Raw genomic sequence first — 24,133 nt, 5'->3', positions numbered from 1 at the left:
CACAAAATGCTGGAGTAACTCAGTGGGACAGGCAGCATGTCTGGGGCAAAAAAAAAAAAGTAATGGGAGATGTTTAGACGACGATCCTTCTTCAGACTGAAAAGGCCCTTCAGGCTCGAAGGGCCGAATGGCCGCCTCCCCCTCCTGCACCTATTTTCTATGTTTCCATGAAAGTCAGGGGAGAGGGAAAGAAGAGATATCGAGTTTAACGGTGATTATGGAGACAGCGGTGCAACACATTAATTAATGGCGGGTGCGCGCAAAGTGGCGGTTGGTCCCACCGGAAGCGGAATTGGATGGTGCAGGCCGGATGCGGAAGTGGCGGTCCGGGTTGCCGGTGGAGGAGGTGGGCGTCTCTGCAACATGGACGCCAACGCCTTGGAGCAGGACGGCGTCAAGTTCGCCCAGATGGCGGTGAGGAACGACCAGAACGGCCGCTTCACCGAGGCCGTCTTCTACTACAAGGTGAGCTGGGGTCCAGCCCGCCTGCCCACCCTGACTGTGGGTGGAGTTGGCGGGCGGGGTCCCGGGACATTGGGCCCCGACACCAGCGCCGCACTGTCATGTCCCGGGTCTTTCCCCACCTCGGGGATGTCTGTCTCCGAGCAGCCTCTTGCCCCTTTGCTGCCACCTGCTCCAGTTCACAGCCTGCCAGCCGCCCGTCGCTGCAGCAACACCGCTACAGCTGATGGTGTGTCATGTCAGGGCAACACCGTCCTGATCAAAGGTTCCTCAACCATTTATTTCCCTCTGCACAAATGTCTCGTCTTCATCTCCTGGGCGTTCCCAGCCTCCACTGGTTTTATTTCGCATTTTCAGTTTCAGCATCCTGATACCTTTTATTTTTTTGTATTGTATTGTATTCAATTTATTGTCATTATCTCATAAGAGACAACGAAATGGATTTTCCTTAGAGTCAGGTATCATAAAAATAAATAATAAATAAATAAATAAAACATATTTTAAAAAAGCACAAACACATGACACAACATAACCCCACAGTAGCACCAAAGTTGAGGAAGGTACCATTATTTACTGGCCTTTACGGCTCTGTCGGGTGAAAAACAGGATTGACAGTCAGCCTTCAATCTGCGGCGCAGTTCCGTCGACGGCTGGCAAGGAAACATAGAAAATAGGTGCAGGAGTAGGCCATTCGGCCCTTCGAGCTTGCACCGCCATTCAATATGATCATGGCTGATCATCCAACTCGGTATCCTGTACCTGCCTTCTCTCAATACCCCCTGATCTCTTTAGCCACAAGGGCCACATCTAACTCCCTCTTAAATATAGCCAATGAACTGGCCTCAAACTACCTTCTGTGGCAGAGAATTCCACAGATTGACCACTCTGTGTGAAAAATGTTTTTCTCATCTCGGTCCTAAAAGACCTTCCCCTTATCCTTAAACTGTGACCCCTTGTTCTGGACTTCCCCAACATCGGGAACAATCTTCCTGCATCTAGCCTGTCCAACCTCTTAAGAATTTTGTAAGTTTCTATAAGATCCCCCTCAATCGTCTAAATTCTAGCGAGTACAAGCCGAGTCTATCCAGTCTTTCTTCATATGAAAGTCCTATCATCCCAGGAATCAGTCTGGTGAACCTTCTCTGTACTCCCTCTATGGCAAGAATGTCTTTCCTCAGATTAGGAGACCAAAACTGTATGCAATACTTCAGGTGTGGTCTCACCAAGACCCTGTACAACTGCAGTAGAACCTCCCTGCTCCTATACTCAAATCCTTTTGCTATGAATGCTAACATACCATTTGCTTTCTTCACTGCCTGCTGCACCTGCATGCCTACCTTCAATGACTGGTGTACCATGACACCCAGGTCTCGTTTCATCTCCCCTTTCCCTAATCGGCCACCATTCAGATAATATTCTACTTTCCTGTTTTTGCCACCAAAGTGGATAACCTCACATTTATCCACATTATACTGCATCTGCCATGCATTTGCCCACTCACCCAACCTATCCAAGTCACCTTGCAGCCTCCTAGCATCCTCCTCACAGCTAACGCTGCCCCCCAACTTCGTGTCATCCGCAAACTTGGAGATGTTGCATTCAATTCCCTCGTCCAGATCATTAATATATATTGTAAATAGCTGGGGTCCCCAGCACTGAGCCTTTCTGTACCCCACTAGTCACTGCCTGCCATTGTGACAAGGACCCGTTTACTCCTACTCTTTGCTTCCTGTCTGCCAGCCAGTTCTCTATCCACATCAATACTGAACCCCCCATTCCGTGTGCTTTAAGTTTGCATACTAATCTCTTATGTGGGACCTTGTCAAAAGCCTTCTGAAAGTCCAGATATAACACATCCACTGGTTCTCCCTTATCCACTCTACTAGTTACAACCTCGAAAAATTCTATAAGATTCGTCAGACATGATTTACCTTTCATAAATCCATGCTGACTTTGTCCAATGATTTCACCACTTTCCAAATGTGCTGCTATCCCATCTTTAATAACTGACTCTAGCATTTTCCCCATTACCGATGTTAGACTAACTGGTCTGTAATTCCCTGTTTAAAAAGTGGAGTTACATTAGCTACCCTCCAATCCTCTGGAACTACTCCAGAATCTAAAGAGTTTTGAAAAATTATCACTAATGCATCCACTATTTCTGGGGCTACTTCCTTAAGGACTCTGGAATGCAGCCTATCTGGCCCTGGGGATTTATCGGCCTTTAATCCATTCAATTTACCTAACACCACTTCCCGGCTAACCTGGATTTCACTCAGTTCCTCCATTTCATTTGACCCGCGGTCCCCTGCTATTTCCGGCAGATTATATATGCCTTCCTTAGTGAAGACGGAACCAAAGTAGTTATTCAATTGGTCCGCCATGTCCTTGTGCCCCATGATCAATTCACCTGTTTCTGACTGCAAGGGACCTACATTTGTTTTAACTAATCTTTTTCTCTTCACATATCTATAAAAACTTTTGCAGTCAGTTTTTATGTTCCCTGCCAGTTTTCTTTCATAATCTTTTTTCCCTTTCCTAATTAAGCCCTTTGTTCTCCCCTACTGGTCTCTGAATTTCTCCCAGCCCTCTGGTAGGCTGCTTTTTCTGGCTAATTTGTACGCTTCATCTTTTGCTTTGATACTATCCCTGATTTCCATTGTTATCCAGGTCTTTAAATGCCTTCCTCCCAATGCACCGTCAACCGTTTAAGAATTAATTGCCAGTCAATCTTGGCCAATTCATGTCTCGTACCCTCAAAGTTAACTTTCTTTAAGTTCAGAACCATTGTTTCTGAATTAACAATGTCACTCTCCATCCTAATGAAGAACGCAACCATATTATGGTCACTCTTGCCCCAAGGGGCCACGCACAACAAGACAGCTAACTAACCCTTCCTCATTACTCAATACCCAGTCTAGAATAGCCTGCTCTCTCGTTGGTTCCTCTATATGTTGGTTTAGAAAACTATCCCGCATACATTCCAAGAAATCCTCTTCCTCAGCACCCCTGCCAATTTGATTCACCCAATCTATATGTAGATTGAAGTCACCCATTATAACTGTTTTACCTTTGTTGCACGCATTTCTAATTTCTTGTTTGATGCCATCCCCAACTTCACTACTACTGTTAGGTGGCCTGTACACAACACCCACTAGCGTTTTCTGCCCCTTAGTGTTTCGCAGCTCTACCCATATCGATTCCACATCCTCCAAGCTAATGTCCTTCCTTTCCATTGCGTTAATCTCCTCTCTAACCAGCAACGCTACCCCACCTCCTTTTCCTTACTGTCTATCCCTCCTGAATATTGAATATCACTGGATGTTCAGCTCCCAGCCTTGGTCACCCTGGAGCCATGTCTCCGTGATCCCAACTATATCATAATCATTAATAGCTATCTGCACATTCAACTTATCCACCTTATTACGAATGCTCCTTGCATTGAGACACAAAGACTTCAGGCTTGTTTTTACAACGCTCTTACCCCTTATACAATTATGTTAAAAAGTGGCCCTTTTTGATTTTTGCCCTGTATTTGTCTGCCTGCCACTTTTACTTTTCACTTTGCTACCTATTGCTTCTACCCCCATTTTACACCCCTCTGTCTCTCTGCTCACACATTTAAGAACCCCACCACCTCTTATTCTCTGTTTATTATTGTTTTCTTCCCCCCCCCCTACATGTTGGGTCTGAGTGCTTCCCTTCTCTGCCTCCTGCCTCGCACACTGTCTACTAGCTTTCTCTATTTGAGTCCCTCCCCCCAACCGTTCTAGTTTAATGTCTTCGCAGTAGCCTTTGCAAATCTCCCCGCCAGGATATTGGTCCCCATCGGGTTCAAGTGCAACCCATCCTTTTTGTACAGGTCGCACCTTCCACAAAAGAGGTCCCAATGATCCAGAAACTTGAATCCCTGCCGTCTGCACCAGTCCTTCAGCCACGCATTTATCCTCCACCTCGCTCCATTCCTACTCTCACTGTCGCATGGCACAGGCAGTAATCCCGAGATTGTTACCTTTGCGGTCCTTCTCTTTAACTCTCCTCCTAACTCCCTAAATTCTCCTTTCAGGACCTCTTCTCTTTTTCTACCTATGTCATTGATACCGATATGTACCACGATCTCGGGCTCCTTTCCCTCCCATTTCAGGATATCTTGGACACGTTCAGACACATCCCAGACCCTGGCACCAGGGAGGCAAACTACCAACCGGGTCTCCCGACTGCGTCCGCAGAATCGCCTGTCTGACCCCCTAACTATAGAGTCCCCTATTAGTAATGCCGTCCTCTTCTTTTCCTTACCCTTCTGAGCAACAGGACCGGTCTCTGTACAGGAGGCCGGGCCGCTGTCGCTACCCCCAATTAGGCTGTCCCCGCCCAACAGTACTCAAACAGGAGTACTTATTGTCAAGGTGTACAGTCACCGGGGTACTCTCTACTCCCTCCCTGTGCCTCTTGCCCCTCCTAACCGTGACCCTCTTGCCTGCCTCCTGTGGTCTTGGAGTGACCACCTCTCTGTAATGCCTCTCGATGATTTCTTCGCTCTCCCTGACCAGACGGAGGTCATCGAGCTCCGTCTGGTCCTAATACGGTCCCTTAGGAGCCCCATCTCGACGCACCTGGCGCAGATGTGGACGTCTGGAAGGTTATCAGATTCCTTGACGTCCCACATCTGACATCCAGAACAGTAAACTGCCCTGGCCGTCATTCTCCCCCCTTAACTAGGATACAATACAATACAAAGTCAAGTCCAATACAATACAATACAGACTGCTGGAAGAAATCAGCAGGGATCTGACTCCCAATCAGCTGCTCCCTCTTGTCTGCTTCCACCAATCAGCGGCTTCCTCAAGCCCACTTGTTTTGAAATGCGAATGGAACGTTGGAACGTTACAGATTTCGGTTCCGCTCCTCCCTCCGCGACCTCTCCAACGGCTCTCGGGCCTCTGTAAAAAAACAAGCCCCGCGCTCGAGTTTTAACCCTACCGCTCGGGTGTTGCTCCTTCCTCTGCGACAGCTCCAACAGCTCTCGGAAGTCTGGTCGGTGTGATGGACTGGGCTAATTCTACAACTGCAATTTCTTGTAGTCTTGGGCAGAGCTGTTCCCAAACCAAGCTATGATGCAACCCAACAAGATGCTTTCTATGGTACATCTGTAGAGGTTTGCAAGAGTCATTGGAGACATGTCAAATTTCCTCAGATGAAGTGGAGGTATTGGTGTGCATTCTGGGTTATTGCAACAAATGAATATGTTCCACAACAAATCATCAGTAATAATGCCAAGGAATTTGAAGCTTTCAACAATTTTCACTCTATTCCCTGTCAAGGAATAGTGCTGATTTCTAAACCTGTAGTTTGGAGATGAGTTTGGATGGGATTATGGTATGGAAGGTGGAGCTACAGTTGATAAATAGGAGTCTAATGTCGTAGTGCATGCTGTCTAGGTGTTCCAAAGATGAGTTTAGGACCAGGGAGATGATGCCTGATGCAAACTGCAGTGGATCAAGGCTGGCTGGGGGGCTGGAGTTAATGTGTGCCATCATCAGTCCCTCAAAGCAGTTCAATATGTTGGAGGATTAGGAAAGAACTGCAGATGCTGGTTTAAATCGAAGGTAGACACAAAATGTTAGAGTAATTCAGCGGCACAGTCAGCATGTCTGGAGAGAAGGAATGGGTGACGTTTCGGGTCGAGACCCTTCTCCATGATGTTGGATATTAGAGCTAATTGGCAGTAGTCATTAAGGCACACTACCTTACTTTTCTTTGGCACTGGACAGCACGGACATTGTGGGTCAATGGGCTTGTTCCGACTGTTCTATGTTTTCTAGGAATCGAATATAGGAGCAAAGAGGTCCTTCTGCAGTTGTACAGTGCCCTAGTGAGACCACACCTGGAGTATTGTGTGCAGTTTTGGTCCCCTAATTTGAGGAAGGACATTCCTGCTATTGAGGGAGTGCAGCGTAGGTTGACGAGGTTAATTCCGGGGATGGCGGGACTGTCATATGCTAAGAGAATGGTGCAGCTGGGCTTGTACACTGGAGTTTAGAAGGATGAGAGGAGATCTCATTGAAACATATAAGATTGTTAAGTGTTTGGACACGCTAGAGACAGGAAACATGTTCCCGATGTTGGGGGAGTCCAGAACCAGGGGCCACAGTTTAAGAATAAGGAGTAAGCCATTTAGAACGGAGACGAGGAAACACTTTTTCTCACAGAGAGTGGTGAGTCTGGAATTCTCTGCCTCAGAAGGCAGTGGAGGCAGGTTCTCTGGATGCTTTCAAGAGAGAGCTAGATAGGGCTCTTAAAAATAGCGGAGTCAGGAGATGGGGAGAAGGCAGGAACGGGGTACTGATTGGGGATGATGAGTCGTGATCACATAGAATGGCGGTGCTGGCACGAAGGGCCAAATGGCTTACTCCTGCACCTATTGTCTATTGTCTATGTTTTATATATATCTTCTCTGCATTTTCTGCAGCTTAATTGCATCTTTCCATTAGTAGGGTGACCAAAACTGAACACGATACTCCAAGTGTGGACTAAACAGCATCTTGTACAATTTTAACATACCCCGGTAATATCCCAACTTCTAGATTCCGTTCCCTGACTGTTGAAGGCCAATGCGCCAAAACCCATCTTCACCAACTTATGTACCTATAAACACCATTTTCAGGGAACAATGAAAAAAGGTATAGAAGTTGGGATGTAATGTTAAAATTGTACAAGGCATTGGTGAGGCCAATTCTGGAGTATGGGGTACAATTTTGGTCGCCTAATTATAGGAAGGATGTCAACAAAATAGAGAGAGTACAGAGGAGATTTACTAGAATGTTGCCTGGGTTTCAGCAACTAAGTTACAGAGAAAGGTTGAACAAGTTAGGGCTTTATTCTTTGGAGCGTAGAAGGTTAAGGGGGGACTTGATAGAGGTCTTTAAAATGATGAGAGGGATAGACGGAGTTGACGTGGATAAGCTTTTCCCACTGAGAGTAGGGAAGATTCAAACAAGGGGACATGACTTGAGAATTAAGGGACAGAAGTTTAGGGGTAACATGAGGGGGAACTTCTTTACTCAGAGAGTGGTGGCTGTGTGGAATGAGCTTCCAGTGAAGGTGGTGGAGGCAGGTTCGTTTTTATCATTTAAAAATAAATTGGATAGTTATATGGACGGGAAAGGAATGGAGGGTTATGGTCTGAGCGCAGGTATATGGGACTAGGGGAGAATACGTGTTCGGCACGGACTAGAAGGGTCGAGATGGCCTGTTTCCGTGCTGTAATTGTTATATGGTTATATTATATGGTTCTATGGTACAGGAGTAGGCCATTCAGCCCTTTGAGCCAGCACTGCCATTCAATATGAACATTCAATTCAATTCAACTTTAATGTCATTGCACAAATACTGAGTATGGGTACAACGAAATGCAGTTTTGCGTCAGTCCGTAGTAGTAGTGCATATAGAAATTTAAAAAAAAGAAGATACAGAATAATCAAAAATACAGAATAATTAAACAATGGGGACGGAGGGACCGGAGAAATCTATCGGCGGGACTCCGAGTTCAGCAATGTGATGGTATAATTGTAGAAGCTGTTCCTCATCCTACTGGTACGAGACCTGAGGCTCCTGTACCGCCTCCCTGATGGGAGGAGGGCAAACAGTCCATGGTTGGGGTGGGAGAGGTCTTTAATGATCTTCCCAGCCCGTCTCAGACACCATTTCCGGTGGAGGGCATCCATGGCAAGGAGCGGGGCACCGATGATGTGCTGCGCGGTTTTCACCACCCGTTGTAGTGCCTTCCTGTCCGCAACAGTGCAGCTGCTGTACCATACCGTGAAGCAGGTGGTCAGGATGCTCTCGATGGTACAGCGGTAGAAGTTGGTCAGGATCTGGGGGGACAGGTGGGCTTTCTTGAGCCTCCTCAGGAAGTAAAGGCGCTGCTGTGCCTTTTTGATCAGCTTGGAGGTGTTGAGGGACCAGGACAAATCCTCCGAGATGTGTACCCCGAGGAATTTGTAGTTGGAGACGCGCTCCACCTCAGTCCCGTTTATATGGATGGGGGTATGACTGCCTCCTCTGACCTTCCTGAAGTCGACAATAATTTCCTTCGTCGTCTTGGAGTTGAGGACGAGGTTATTGTTGGCACACCAGGTTGTCAGGTGCTGGACCTCCTCTCTGTAGAATCAGTACCCAGTTCCTGCTTTTTCCCCATATCCCCTGAGTTGGATGATAAGCCATGATCATATTGAATGGCGGTGCAGGCTCGAAGGGCAGAATGGCCTACTCCTGCACCTATTTTCTATGTTTCTATGATTCCGTTAGCCCAAAGAGCTATATCAAACTCTCTCTCGAAAACATTCAGTGAATTGGCCTCCACTGCTATGTGTGGCAGAGAATTCCACAGATTCACAACTCTCTGGGTGACAGTTTTTCCTCATCTCCTAAATGGCCTACCCCTTATTCTTAACTGTGACCCCCCCCCCCCCCCCCCCCCTGTTCTGGACTCCCCAACGCGGGGAACATTTTTCCCGCATCCAGCCTGTCCAATCCCTTAAGAATTTTATGTGTTTCTATAAGATACCCTCTCGTCCTTCTAAATTCCAGTGAATATAAATACGCCCAGTTGATCCTTCTGCTCTACAAACTGTCCAGGGTTCTGCCATCCACTGTGATGGTCCACTCCTGTTTTGATTTCCCAAAATGCACCACGTTACGTTTACCTACAGTAAACTATTTCTGAGCCCACTTGCGCAGATGATCAAGATCACATTGTAATTCTTGATAATCATATTCAGTGTCTGCAATACCACTTATTTTTGTGTTGTCTGCCATCTTGCCATTCATGCCTTGAACATTTCCATCCAAATGCCAAACAACAATGGGTGCAGCACCGATCCCTGAGGCACTACACTAGTCCGAGAAACAACCATCCACCACCACCCTCTGCTTCATGTCATGAAGCCAATTCTGTATGTGTTAGCTAGCTCTCCATGGATCACATGTGATCTAACCATCCAGCGCAGCCTGCCATGCAGATCCTTATCAAAGGCCTTGCTGAAGTTCATATAAACTATGACTAAGGCCCTGTCCTCGTCAACAGTTTTGGTTACTTCTTCCAAAGACTCGTATCAAAGTCATGAGATGTGATCACCTACTCACTAAACCATCCAGTCATTCCAAATCAATGTCCGTTTGCATGCTCTGTATCCACTCCGGTAACTTTCCTACCACCGATGTTGGGCTCAATGGTCTATAGGTCCCAGGTTTTCTTTCGGCCCTTCTTAAATAGAGGCACACATTAGTAACCCTCTGTCTTTCAGCACCTCACCAAGTCTAATGATAATTTGTACATCTCAGCAATTACTTTTCTAACTTTCCACAGAAACCTTGTATACATCTGTTCAAGCTGGATATGTATCTGCCTTCTAATGTCTTAGGACCGGCACCCGTTAATTGTAATACATGCCATCCTCCAAACTCTCCCACGTTCCCTTATCTTCATGTTTCTCCACAGTATAGACAGATGATAAATAGTTATTGAGGACCCTGCCCATTCCATGGCTTCACACATAGTTGACTAAAACTATGACTTTAGAGTATGACCATTGATGACCTCTGCACACAGATTTAGTTTTTACTATTATTAACTGATATTATTATCAGTGCGAACTCCCATCATCAAGTTCGCTGACAACACCACTGTTGTGGGACGTATCATTGATGGGGATGAGTCCGAGTATAGAAGAGAGATCGAGCAACTGTCCATATGGTGCCAGCGCAATAACCTGGCCCTCAACACCAGCAAAACCAAGGAACTGATTGTGGACTTTGGAAGGAGTAGGAGGGGGACCCACAGCCCCATTTATATCAACGGGTCGATGGTTGAAAGGGTCAAGAGCTTCAAATTCCTGGGTGTGCACATCTCTGAAGATCTTTCCTGGTCCGAGAACACTAATGCAATTATCAAGAAAGCTCATCAGCACCTCTACTTCCTGAGAAGGTTACCGAGAGTCGGTTTGTCAAGGAGGACTCGCTCTAACTTCTACAGGTGCACAGTAGAGAGCGTGCTGACCGGTTGCATTGCGGCTTCCTTCGGCAATTTGAGCACCCTGGAGAGGAAAAGACTACAAAAAGTAGTAAACACTGCCCAGTCCATCATCGCCTCTGAACTTCCTTCCATTGAGGGGATTTATCGCAGTCGCTGCCTCAAAAAGGCTGGCAATATCATCAAAGACCCACACCATCCTGGCCACACACTCATCTCCCTGCGACCTTTAGGTAGAAGGTACAGGAGCTTGAAGACTGCAACAACCAGGTTCAGGAATAGCTACTTCCCCACAGCCATCAGGCTATTAAACCTGGCTCGGACAAAACTCTGATTATTAATAACCCATTATCTGTTATTTGCACTTTATCAGTTTATTTATTCATGTGTGTATATATTTATATTATGGTATATGGACACACTTATCTGTTTTGTAGTAAATGTCTACTATGTTCTGTGTGCTGAAGCAAAGCAAGAATTTCATTGTCCTATACAGAGACACATGACAATAAACTCACTTGACTTGACTTGACTATTATTGCATATTTTCCAATATACAGAGAAAAGCTTTTTTGTTGCATGCTATCCAGTCAGCAAAAACACTATACATGGTTACAATCAGCTGTCCATATTGTACAGATACAGGATGATGGGAATAACAGTGGAAGATAAAGTCCATAGATGATATTCAGATTAATGCGTTTTAGACAAATATTCTACTTGGTTTTATTTATTGTCACGAATCATGTAATACATGATTACAATTGAGCTATTAACAGTGCATAAATACGTGATGTACTGGTGTAGTTGTCAAGATTAAAAGGACAAAGATTTAAGGTGATTGGGGGAAATAGCCAAAGATGATGGAATTGTAATAAAAATAAGATGTGATTAAAAAAGGAACTGCAAATGCTGTTTTATACCAGTCAGATGATGGGTCCCGACCCTAAATGTCACCTATACATTTTCTCCAGAGAAGCTGCCTGACCCACTGAGTTATTCCAGCATTATGTCCATGTCTGTGATAGAATTTTATTTGTACACTGAGTAATTAACATCTGGAATGTGTATTCAGGCCCATACGTAGCTTTTCAAAAAGGGGGGTGGCATGACAGGATTTGCGGAACCAGGGTTGGTTTACAGGGCAAGGCCAACAAATGCCCTTGCATTAGTAGTAGTGGTAAATGGCAATATACATTCAGGAGCACCTGTTCCGTTGTTTTGCACATTCCGCAGGCATTGCCACTTTCATTTTACTGCACATCTTGTATCCGGTAGGCGGCGCGACTCTCGTCTGCAGCGGCCTCTGCAGTCCGTCTGCGTTTTTATTATTTTATGTCTATGTTTTTATGTAGTTTTTGTTATTTTTGTTGGGGTATGTGTGTGGGGGGGGTTGGGGGTAACTTTTAAATCTCTCCCTGCACGGGAGACCCGACCTTTTCTTTGTCGGGTCTCCGTTGTCGTTGGGGCTGCAACGAGGAGCGGCCTCCAACAGGAAGACCGGGGGCTCTGGTGCCGACTACTCACCTCACCGTCGCGGAGCTGGCCGAGTCCAGAGCGGGTGGAGCGGTGGTGGACGCTGCTGCGGCCCGACCCCCGGAGATTCGGTGGCTGCAACTGCGGGTTTGGCGGACAGTGACACCGGGAGCCCGCGAGGGTCCCTGGAGGGAGACCGCTTTTCGGGGCTTCCGCAGCGGCGAGTCTCCCGCCCGAGTTGCGGGGTTGAAGAGCTCCTGGAGCGGGGCCTTACAGCACCGCCCCGCGCGGCTTGGAATGGCGGCGGGTCTCTGCGAGCGCACGCCGGGGGCTCTAACACCAAGACCCGGTGTGCGACCTTGCATCACCCGGCGTGGCTTTAATGGCCACGGGACAATCGCCATCGCCCGCCGGGGGCTTTGACTTTGACTCTGACATCGGGGGGGGGAGAGTGCAGTGGAGAGAGAAGTTTTTTTGGCCTTCCATCACAGCAATGTGATGGATGTTTATGTAAATTATGTTGTGTCTTGGGTCTATTTGTTTGTAATGTATGGCTGCAGAAACGGCATTTCGTTTGGACCTCAAGGGGTCCAAATGACAATAAATTGAATTGTATTGTATTGTATTGTATTGTATGTGACAAATAGACTTGACTTACCTTGACTTGACGACAAGTGATTTCCTGTTGTTCACAAACAAGGCACAAGGTAGGCAAAAGACGCCATCCACATGATCACTATATACAAGCCAGGGGTATGCTCGAAACCAGTCAGGGTTAAATCTTCGCCAGCATCCATTCTTATAGAAGGCACAATATTTGTATGTTGGACCCAGTTTAAAGTGATTCTGTATGAGGTACAGCTTCTGAGCATCTGAGAGGTTGGCAATATCTTTAGCAGCTTCTTCATTGGTTGTGGTAGAATTAAGGAGAACTAGACCCAGTGCAGACCCGTTGGGTCTGTTCCCCCAACGTGCGGTTGTGGGGGGGGCATCATGCGGCGTCACACACATTAACCACCCCCACACACTACCTACCCCCCTTGTCAATATATTAATGTTATTAATTTGCTCCTATTACCCCATAACTGCCCTATCTACTTACGCATAGCCCCCAACTCACAGGCGTGTCTAGAGAGGGGGGGGGGGGTAAAGAGTGAGGGCAGAGAGAGAAGAGGGGGAGAGAGAGAGAGACGTGGGAGAGAGAGGTGGGGGGGAGAGAGAGGTGGGGGAGAGAGAGAGAGGTGGGGAGAGAGAGAGGTGGGGGGGAGAGAGAGAGGGGGTTGCAAGGTTTTTAACAAAGGACTTGCGACTGGCAGCGCGTTGGGTTTGCAGCGGGAGGGAGGGAGGGGCAGCCATGTTTTACCATCGGGCGGGGGATACGGAAAGGATTCAGAAGCAGGTGGCCTCCGGTGTCCAGCTGTAACCTGCTGTGACCTCCCGATCTGCAGGGGAGTTGGAGCGGGCGGGCGTGGGAGTCTGGCTGCGGGAGGCGTGGCACGAGCGTACTGGGGCGGGGCCAAGTGGGCCTCGATTGGTGGGCATGTGGGTCAGTAAAACACCGAGTCCAGCACTGGATCAACTAAAGGGCCTGTCCCACTGCGGGGACCTAATTTGCGAGTTTAGAAGAGTTTGCACTCGACTCAAACTCGCAGCATGGTCGACACATGGTCCTAGGAGGTCTATGTAACTCTCCTTCATGCTCGAGAGAAGTTCGAGCAAGAATTTCATTGTCCTATCTGGGACACATGACAATAAACTCTCTTGAATCTTGATTAGATTATAGCTATTGACAGTTCCCGAACCCAATCACAAAATTCACCATTACATTGTTTCTACAGAAAGTTCTAGCAGGAAGACAGTTTACAAAAGAATAGAAACATTTCTCCAGGTAGTACAAACAATTTGAACAAGGCTTCACACTTCACAAGATAACAGCACAAACTCTGCAACATAATTAACAGTACTTTACAACACCCCCCTATCTGACCAATGCTAATCATGCATATGCAACACCTTAGCTCTTCTACAAAACCCTCATACATATAAACAAAAGGAAAGACATTTGGACCTCGCCTTATCCTCAACTTCCATCTAGGGTCCAGACTCCTTGGAGCGTGACTCACAGCTTGCAACCTTTCACAGAAAGTGGACAAACAGGCTTTGCAAATACAGAGATTCTCCATTTTGTGACATATTTAATTTGGCCTATATTATCATTAACAGGAATTAAGACATTACATGTATTCAAAAAATATTTTACTGATAGGCTGCATATATTCTTGTAAGAACCCATGATATAGAATCATAAAACATTTGTTTTTTACTGCAACAAGGAGATCTTCCAACTCCACCTTCTGCCTAGCTTCCACAGTAGCAACATCATCAACGGACTGCTGCATTACTGCAGACAGATCCATGATGACCATGAAAACATGCAGATTTTTGTAATATTCAAATTATATTAAAAATATGCTGCAAAAAGAGACAAACTTTGGAATTCATATTTTTCAGTATTGTTATCGTCAAAGAAAGCAGTTCCAATTGTTTGATATTATTTGATATTATTCATGAGGAAAAAATATAATAGCTCTAAAACCTACCTCAATTTTACAATCTCATTAAAGATATTCCCCCTTTTCCCTCTCCCTTCCCTCATCTCTCTCCCCCTTCCCTTCCCCTCGCTCTCGCTCCCTCTCCCTCCTCTCGCATCCCCCCATCTTTCTGGTGGGGGGGGCGTGGATCAGCGGGGGTCAGCGAGGGTGGCGTGGATCAGCGGGGGTGGCGTGGTTCAGCGGCGGTGGCGTGGTTCAGTGGGGGTGGCATGGATCAGCGGGGTTCTGCGGGGGTGGTGTAGGCAAGCGGGGGTGGCGTGGGCGGAAGATGGCTTGGGCCCTGGAGGCGAGGGAAGCGGGCCCCGCCGCAGCGGCGTCTGGTGTTGGGGTTACAGCCACTCCCGCCCGGCGATGGGAGGACGGTCTCCTGGTCGCCAGGCTGGCCGATGGCGAGTATCAGACGCCGCGGATGGAAACGCTGGACTGAGCGGGCAGACACCCACCCCCCTTCCACTACTTACCTGGAATAGACGCGAGGCATCAAGCTCAATGGGTGAAGCACAAATTGGAATCGGATCCCGCCCGGGACCACTGCGCGCGCGGATAGACGGCGCCATTTTGCGTTGCTTCCCCAACTGCGCAGGCGCGGATGGGCGCATTTGTTTCTCCCCCAGCGGCCGGAGCCAGAATTTTTGGCAATTTCCCACAAAGTGGAAACGTTAATTGTACTCCGATTTAAAAAAAAATCTTACTCTGTTGGATAAAAAGGGGGGTGCGGTCAAACCCAGCGCACCCCCCCTTCGGACGGCCATGGTGCTTGATTGTAATTTTTAAAAGGAAATTGGATTAATACAGGAAAGCAAAGCCTGAGTATTGGAAGGAAAAACTGGGGAGTGGGGCAAACTACATTGTTTTACAGAGTGCTGGGCAAGATTAGTCAGGCCATATGTTCTCTGATGGAATCGGGGGATGCTTTGAAGATGGGCTTGGTGTTGGAGAAAATATGTGCTCAGTACTTCTATTGGTATCAGATACGTTACCAAGAAATTTCTAGAGAAGGAGTGGAATCTATTCTAGAGAACTGTTTGTGGCCAATTTTTGTGCAGTACTTGGATGATCAGATGGCATCATGTAAAGAAGATTCGAACCCTTCACCTTGGGTCTCGCCCTCATCCAGCATCACTGAAAACAGACTATTTGATTCCTACCTCATTGCAGATGATGGAGTCTTGCTCTGCAGAATTTGTCAACTACATTTCTGTGCATTTCAACCATTCTTCATTTCAAAGCATTTGAGACATCCTGAGGTTGTGCAAGGCACTACAAACGTATAAGCCATTTCCTTTCCTTTGAAAATCTGTCCACCACTAAAACTGGTTATTTGTTTTTTAGGAAGCTGCTCAAGCATTGATATGTGCTACTGTAGCTGGATCAAAATTGGATGCTATACAGGAGAAAATAAGTGAATATCTGGACCGAGTACAGGCTCTTTACTCTGCAGGTTTGTGTGGTTTATGTTGTGAGTAGCTGTAATTGTAGGGGTCACCAAAATACATCTTCTGAAGAAATGTAGAAACAAGGAACTGCAGATTCTGCCTTACAAAAAAAAAACTAAGTGCTGGAGTAACAGTGTCTTTGGAAAGGATGCATAGGCGACGTTTTGGGTCGGCACACTTCTTCAAAATATAGGGTGGGGGGGGGAGAAAGCTGGAAAGTCAGCCGATGGAGTTGGTAGGATTGCAGTGGACATCAATCAATGGTCTATCAACTGTGATGGAGACAGAGAGATCAAGATAGGGGAGAGGGGTCACAGTTAGTCCAAGTGAATTCGAGTGCAGGGTTGAAGTTAGTGGTAAAGTTCATGTCATCAACCCATCGACTCCCACAGTTATCTGGACTACACTTACCCTCGCCCTGTCTCTTGCAAAAATGCTTCTTCTCGTCCTCACTATTTTCTGCCTTCTGCAAAGACCGCTCCCTCTTTAGAGGTGAGACAGTGGTTCACGTAACCTCACCGATTGCATCTGCTGTTCCTGACGTGGCCTCCTGTACATTGGCAAGATCAAGCATAGACTTGGTGATTGTTTCACTGAACACTTGCACTTGTACCGAACACTTGCACAAACCAACAGCATGAACATTGAATTCTCCAATTTTAGTCAACTACAAACCCCTCTCCTCCCTTCTTCCCCATATACTGCCTTCTTCCCCTCCCTTTTCACTTACATTCCTTCCTCTAGCTTCACAATCAGCAGCTCTTCGATCCTTTTGCCTCATACCTTCTGACTTTTAATTTCTCGACTTTGTCCAACAATCTGCCTGTCAAAAATCCTCCATTAACGTATCATTCTATTACATGCCAGACTTTGTCCTGCCCCCTATCCCTTCAGCTTCTGCCTGCCTGGCAACCCCCCCAGCCCCCCTCCCCCAGCCCCCTCCTCCCCCCCCAACCTACAATCCGCCTGAGGAAGGGTCCAGACCTAAAATGTCACCCACACATGTTCTCCAGAGATACTGCCTGACACGCAGCGTTACTCAAGCACTTTGTTTTTTTAAAGTCAGGTGCACATTTCTAATCATCTACATTTATTTCTTATTTTTTAATGTACAAATTTTAAAAGTTGGAAATAACTCAGTCATAACAGGTGATGAATTTACATGTATGTTCAGTTCAAACACAGAACAGCAAAGGAGTCCCACTGAAGACAAAGCAGCAGATGGATCTGGAACGTGCTAACTTCCTGGTCACGCAAGCGTTTGAAGAAGACGAGAAGGACAATGCTGATGAGGCTGTAGAACTGTACACTGAAGCTGTTGAATTATGTTTACAAACAGTGAGTAAACCATCGGATCATCAAATAAATTACTGTGGAATGAAGTCCAGCCTATAAACTTGTTTGTGATTCACCAGATTATTTGATTGAATAAATGTGCAGAAATGTGATTAAGCACTAATTTTTCACCCTAGGCAAATGAAACTTCTGATCAAACACTGCAGGCTAATTTAAAACAGTTAGCACGACAAACACTTGACAGGTGAGTCACTTACTGTCACCTGGCAGAGCCATATTTGAAATGTTGTTTGCAGAGAGGTTCTTTTTTACACAGAGGGTGTTGAGTGCCTTGAACGTGCTGCTGGGGGTGGCAGTTGAAGCAGATATGTTTGTGGTAATGAAAGGACTTGGATAGGCATATGGATATGGAGGGAAGGTACACAAAAAAGCTGGAGAAACTCAGCGGGTACAGCAGCATCTATGGAGCGAAGGAAATAGGCAACGTTTCGGGCCGAAACCCTTCTTCAGACGGATCGGGTGTGGGGGGGGGCGGGGAGAAGAAAGGGAAAAGGAGGAGGAGCCCGAAGGCTGGGGGATGGGAGGAGACAGCAGGAGGGCTGAGGAAGGGGAGGAGACAGCAAGGACTAACAAAATTGGGAGAATTCAATGTTCATGCCCCCAGGATGCAGACTCCCCAAGCGGAATATGAGGTGCTGTTCCTCCAATTTCCGGTGTTGCTCGCTCTGGCCATGAAGGAGACCCAGGACAGAGAGGTAGGATTCGGAGTGGGAGGGGGAGTCTGCATCCTGGGGGATGTGCTGAGCCACCGGGAGGTCGGGTTGGTTATTGCGGACCGAGCGGAGGTGTTCGGCGAAACGATCGCCCAACCTTCGTTTGGTCTCACCGATATAGATCTGCTGACATCTAGAGCAGCGGATGCAATAGATGAGGTTGGAGGAGATGCAGGTAAACCTCTGTCGCACCTGGAACGACTGCTTGGGTCCTTGAATGGAGTCGAGGGGGAAGGTAAAGGGACAAGTGTTGCATCTCCTGCGGTTGCAAGGGAAAGTGCCCGGGGAGGGGGTGGTACGGGAGGGAAGGGAAGAATTGACAAGGGAGTTATGGAGGAAGTGGTTTTTTGTGTACCTTCCATATTCCGCTTGGGGAGTCTGCATCCTGGGGGCATGAACATTGAATTCTCCCAATTTTGTTAGTCCTTGCTGTCTCCTTGCCTTCCTCAGCCCTCGGGCTGTGTCCTCCCATCCCCCAGCTTTTGGAGCTCCTCCTCCTTTTTCCTTTCTTCTCCCCGCCCCCCCCTCCCCCGATCAGTCTGAAGAAGGGTTTCGTCCCGAAACGTTGCCTATTTCCTTCGCTCCATAGATGCTGGTGGACGAATAAATCAAAGCGTTTATGTTCAGTATCCTTGAAGTGTGTTTATTACATCTGGATCCTGGCGAGGATCTGACACTGATCAGGACTGTGATCAGATGCCGGCACAGCGAGGAGAGATGCCGGCGAGCAGCCTGGTGAGCCTCCTGGCGAGCCACGGCTTGATGCCGCAGCAATGAGAACTTGCAAGGAGAAGTTGCAGCCAAGCTCAGCCACTGCTTGCACTGGAGAGGAGAAAAAAGGACCAAGAGCCGATCAGCGGACCGGCAGCGGGAAGCAGGGCTGGGCCTCGATGGTGGACAGGGCCACAGGAGGCCATGCAGCAGCCTGGGGCTCGGCCCGATGAACCAAACGCAGGCCCAGCTCGCTCGGTGAGCGTAGGCCACCGAGCCCGGCCCCTGCTCACCCAGAATCGGAAAGGGGTGGAAGGTGATGGTGGCGAACGCTGGACAAAGGGCCCTGTGAGACGAACCAGAGGGGGGTCATGCCTTCCGCGTCCTCTAAGTCGGCTGCGGGAGGCGCCCCTCATCCCCGGGAAACGAAGGTTGAAGAGGGTCAGGCATGAAGAGGGACAACCGTTCACGGGATGACCAAAATGGAGGAGGAGACAGCTACAACGGGCCATTGTGGCCAACTGCAGCTGGAACTGTAAAATGTCACCTCTTGCATATGGACTCGTTGGGCTGCTCTGTACATATTCTACTAACTGGGGCGATTACGCTTATGTATGGGGTTAGTCTTGCGGATCTGTAAGGAAAAAAAATATTTTAATGTATCTGGTTCACGTGACAATAAAGAAACCAGAATGTAAAAGTGAGATGGAAAATATAAAGGGGTGAGGGGGTGGAATGGGGCAATGATTGGTGAATCCATGTGAGGGTGGGTTGGTTTGCAGATGGAATTGGAGCGGGAAGGTGGAGATAGCAACTGAAGCTGAAACATTATCAGTGTACACAAGAAAGGGTTGCAGATGATGGAATCTGATAAAGCAGGAAGGTGATAAGTAGAAACAGATACGTGGTGGATGCTTGGGATGTGGCTCCAAGTGGATTGTGTGTGTGTGATAGAATGAATGAATAAGTTTATTGGCCAAGTATTCACATACGAAGAATTTGCCTTGGTGCTCCGCCCGCATGTGACAACATGATATACAGTGACAGTTAGGAATGACACATAAAACATTAATTATAAAACATTATTGATTAAACATGTGAATTAAATAAAATACCAGAGCAAAAGGAGGCTACAGATTTTTTGTTTTGAGTAGAGCTACTACTACTCGTGGAAAAAAGCTGTTTTTATGTCTGGCTGTGACAGCTTTGACAGTCCGGGGTCGCTTTCCAGAGGGAAGTGATTGAAAGAGTTTGTGGCCAAGGTGAGAGGGGTCAGAGATGATCTTACCCGCTCGCTTCCTGGCCCTTGCAGTGTACAGTTCGTCAATGCAGGGAAGGTTGCAGCCAATAATCTTCTCAGCTGATCGGACGATTCACTGCATCCTCCAGATGTGGTGCTTGGTGACTGAGTCAAACCAGACCATGATGGAGAAAGTGAGGACAGATGGCCATATAGAATTGGACCATCATTGCCTGTGGCAGATTGTGCTTCCTCAGCTGCCGCAGGAAGTACATCCTCTGTTGTGCCTTTTTGACTGTGGAGTCGATGGTGGACCCCGATTTAAGGTCCCTGGAGATGATGGTTCCCAGGAACTTAAAAGACTCCATAGATGTGACTGGTGTTGTTGATTGTGAATAGGGTGAGCTCTCCTAAAGTCTACAATCTATTCCACTGTCTTAAGAGCATTGAGCGCCAGGTTGTTGCGATGGCACCAGGACGTCAGCTGTGTCACTTCCTGTCTGTAGGCAGATTCCTCCCCATCCTGGATCAGTCCAATTAGGGTTGAGAGTGAGCTTCCTTTCCTGCAGCAAACATCTCCTCGTCTGCAACCCAATGCCCAACACAATCTTGTCACGGAGCAAGCTGTCCGTCATTTACTGGCAGAAATTACAGGACTTTGCTCGTGTTCTCAGGCTCGCGAGGAACAATTCAAAGTTTTCACCTGCTTCTTGCTGTCTTTTGTTGAAGAGATATCGCTCATACGTCTCATTCTTCTCGCCAATGGCGCAGCTCTAAAACGTGCGAATGATCTTGGCCAGTTTTAGATTCTCCTGGTCGTTGGCGAACACAACTGTGGTAAATCTGGTATGCTGGTGTTTGCCTGTGTAGCTATGCGACCACGATATAGTTTCCCCACATCCGACGGCATGTTTTCCACCAATTACATCACCAATGACATCACGTTCCAGGTACCCACCACCGTCTATAGATTAAAAGAAAACAACTTGCGAGCACATTTCTTTTAAACTTTCCCCGCTTTACCTTAAAGCCACACCTTCCAGTCTTTGGCATTTCCACCCTGCCGTCTAGCTGCAGTTCCCAAGTCGCCTGCGAGCCCCGGGACTGGCTGTAGCGCCCAGGTCGCCTGCGAGGCACGTGTCTAGCTGCAGTTCCGTTGTCCGGTCCTGGCGGCCGCTCGCAGCCACCCGAGCTACTGAGTGAGTTGCTGGCATGATCCCCGACCCGTCCTTCTCAATGCTCCTGCCCTCACCGTAACTTTACCCCTGGTGGCCCAGCCATGCTGACCCGGGCCAGACTCCCCACACGCTGTGGAAGGAACTCTCTGCCCCCCTCCCCCCCAGCAGTGCTGTTCTTTTACAGCCGCTGTACTGAGGGATAGCCAAGTCTATCTTTCTTGGCTAACAATCTAACCTCTGGCCTCCAAGACGCAGGTAAATTTTCGTGCCTTATTTTAGGGCACAAAAAAATAGCGTCTTTATTGCCGAGAAATATGGTACATAGTTTGGACATGGGGACTTTTCACTCAACCTGGGTTGCATTGCAGGCAAAATCTGTCACTGGCAAGTCAAGAACTTACTACCAGTCCCTAATTGCTCTTTAGACAGCAATTGGCCCCATATTTTGAAATGCTGAATTGCTGATAAACTGCTGTTGCAACCTGAGTTCCAGATTTTGATTTGATGCCAAAGAAATAACACAATATATGTCTAAGGTAGACAAAAATGCTGGGGAATCTCAGCGGGTGAGGCAGCATCTGTGGAGCGAAGGAATAGGTGACGTTTCGGATGGAGACCCTTCTCTCGACCCGAAACGTCACCTATTCCTTCGCTCCATAGATGCTGCCTCATCCTCTGAGTTTCTCCAGCATTTTTGTCCAGGTTTGATTTTTCCAGCGTCTGCAGTTCTTTCTTAAACAATATATGTCTAAGATTAGATGATGAAAGAAAACGAGAGATGGTGCTAACATGTACCTATTGTCCGTGCCCTTCGAGGGGCTGGATGTCATGAATATGAATGACTGACTCTTTTTTCTGTTCTTTAGAGCTGAAGCACTGAAGGATTCAATGTCCAAAATATCTCAAGAGAAGAAGCATGTTACTGGGAGACCAAATCAGCCGGTTCGAACCTTCCATCCTCTGGGATCGGATTTTTCTCTGAATGATAAACCGCATTTGGCCAGAGTTCAAGGCAATGATTTGTCAAGCCAGGGCCAATTTTATTCTGGAGAAGAAATTGAGGTTTTACGGTAAGAATGCCTTAAAATTGACCGCATGACTCAAGCTCCAGACAATATTGTGAAATGCTTCACAAAGATGAAATAGAACAAAAGACCTTTCACCTTTTGGCACATAAGAACATCCTAAAATGCATTTTCAGCCAAGATAAATGTTGTTAATGTTTAGGCTCTGATGTCTTGTTGGAAATATGACAAATACTATATTTGAGACTGAGGGCCCGACCCAAAACGTCACCTATCCATGTGCTCAGAGACACTGCCTGACCCACTGAGTTACTCCAGCACTTTGTGTCCTTGGGTAAACCAACATCTGCATGCAAATCCTTATTTATGCTGTGTAAGCTGCTTTTAACCTGAAATAGAAATTAAAAATGCCAGAAATTCTCATCACATCAACATCCTTGCAGCAGGAAATAAAATCATTCGGCCCAATCATGCTGGTGTTAGCTGGCAGTTCCAAAGAAAACCCTGCAACTGTTTCTACATTTCATTATTCTGTGCAATTTGCTCCTGTGACCTTGTATCATTTAGAGCAGGCTTTGGATCAGAGTCTCTACTTGTTTGAATGGGTTTTCATGATGTGGCGAGTGGGAAGAAGAGGTTATGTTAGTTCGTCTTTCCTTATTTTCTTAAAGCTTTTAGTCTTTTTACTGTTTAATTTAAATATTTTCAACTATACATAATACTTTTAAAAAAAACACATAGGAAATACTGGGATTACTTGGCAGTCAGGCCACATCTGTCAGCAGGGAATCAGAGCTAATTTTTCATGTCGAAGATTAATAGCCCTGGTTCCTTTTATCCTGTCTGTTTAAAATCTTATCGGGGCATTCAAGGCATGGCCAACTGATTCAGCATCGCCACTCGAGCCATGCCACACTTCATTGTCTTATTCTCAAAGTGGAGTGGCAGCTCACTGGTCCTTTGATCTGGCCACTTTTAGTGGATCAAGAGGGGTCTTGGGCAACAAGCCGGACGTTGAACTGAATATACCTTGGTTCAGCTCATTGGCTCAGATGAATGATCTTGCATCAAAACTGCCCTATATAATCTATTAGTGTTAAAGACATCCCGGTTTGAATGGGCTACAGACAAACTTACAACCTAGATATAGAAACATAGAAAATAGGTGCAGGAGTAAGCCATTCGGCCCTTCGAGCCTGCACTGCCATTCAATATGATCATGGCTGATCATCCAACTCAGTATCCTGTACCTGCCTTCTCTCCATACCCCCTGATCCCTTTAGCCACAAGGGCCACATCTAACTCCCTCTTAAATATAGCCAATGAACTGGCCTCAACTACCTTCTGTGGCAGAGAGTTCCAGAGATTCACCACTCTCTGTGAAAAAAGTTTTTCTCATCTCGGTCCTAAAGGATTTCCCCTCTATCCTTAAGCTGTGACCCCTTGTCCTGGACTTCCCCAACATCGGGAACAATCTTCCTGCATCTAGCCTGTCCAACCCCTTAAGAATTTTGTAAGTTTCTATAAGATCACCCCTCAATCTCCTAAAGTCTAGCGAGTACAAGCCAAGTCTATCCAGTCTTTCTTCATATGAAAGTCCTGACATCCCAGGAATCAGTCTGGTGAACCTTCTCTGCATTCCCTCTATGGCAATAATGTCCTTCCTCAGATTTGGAGACCAAAACTGTACGCAATACTCCAGGTGTGGTCTCACCAAGACCCTGTACAACAGCAGTAGAACCACCCTGCTCCTATACTCAAATCCTTTGCTATGAATGCTAACATGCGCTATTCTGCGTTGAATTCATCTGCTTTTCATACCAAACAGCTTGAGGTCATTTACTGATGCAAAAGTATTTAATTTTGGACGGTACGAAGATATTTCTGGTATTGT

The 24,133-nt window shown here is 47.0% G+C and overlaps 1 protein-coding gene across 2 annotated transcripts in view; it reads left to right on the top strand.

Moving 5' to 3' along the window:
* The first annotated feature begins 326 nt into the window (after positions 1-326).
* capn7 (calpain 7) overlaps positions 327-24,133 on the top strand; it is a 64,228-nt gene continuing 40,421 nt past the window's right edge. Inside the window, exons 1-5 of one of the 2 annotated variants that reach the window (XM_033016884.1) lie at positions 327-465; positions 15,913-16,021; positions 17,191-17,354; positions 17,489-17,556; positions 22,081-22,284. In XM_033016884.1, the coding sequence (XP_032872775.1) occupies positions 364-465; positions 15,913-16,021; positions 17,191-17,354; positions 17,489-17,556; positions 22,081-22,284 (647 nt within the window). In that variant the 5' untranslated portion in view covers positions 327-363. The remainder of the gene's footprint in view (positions 466-15,912; positions 16,022-17,190; positions 17,355-17,488; positions 17,557-22,080; positions 22,285-24,133) is intronic. The other variant, XM_033016889.1, reaches the window with a different exon arrangement.

This window comes from Amblyraja radiata, chromosome 2, assembly GCF_010909765.2.
Source record: "Amblyraja radiata isolate CabotCenter1 chromosome 2, sAmbRad1.1.pri, whole genome shotgun sequence".
Taxonomy (NCBI): domain Eukaryota; kingdom Metazoa; phylum Chordata; class Chondrichthyes; order Rajiformes; family Rajidae; genus Amblyraja; species Amblyraja radiata.
The sequence above is the reverse complement of the archived record's forward strand: the minus strand, read 5'-3'. Positions and strand labels throughout refer to the sequence as shown.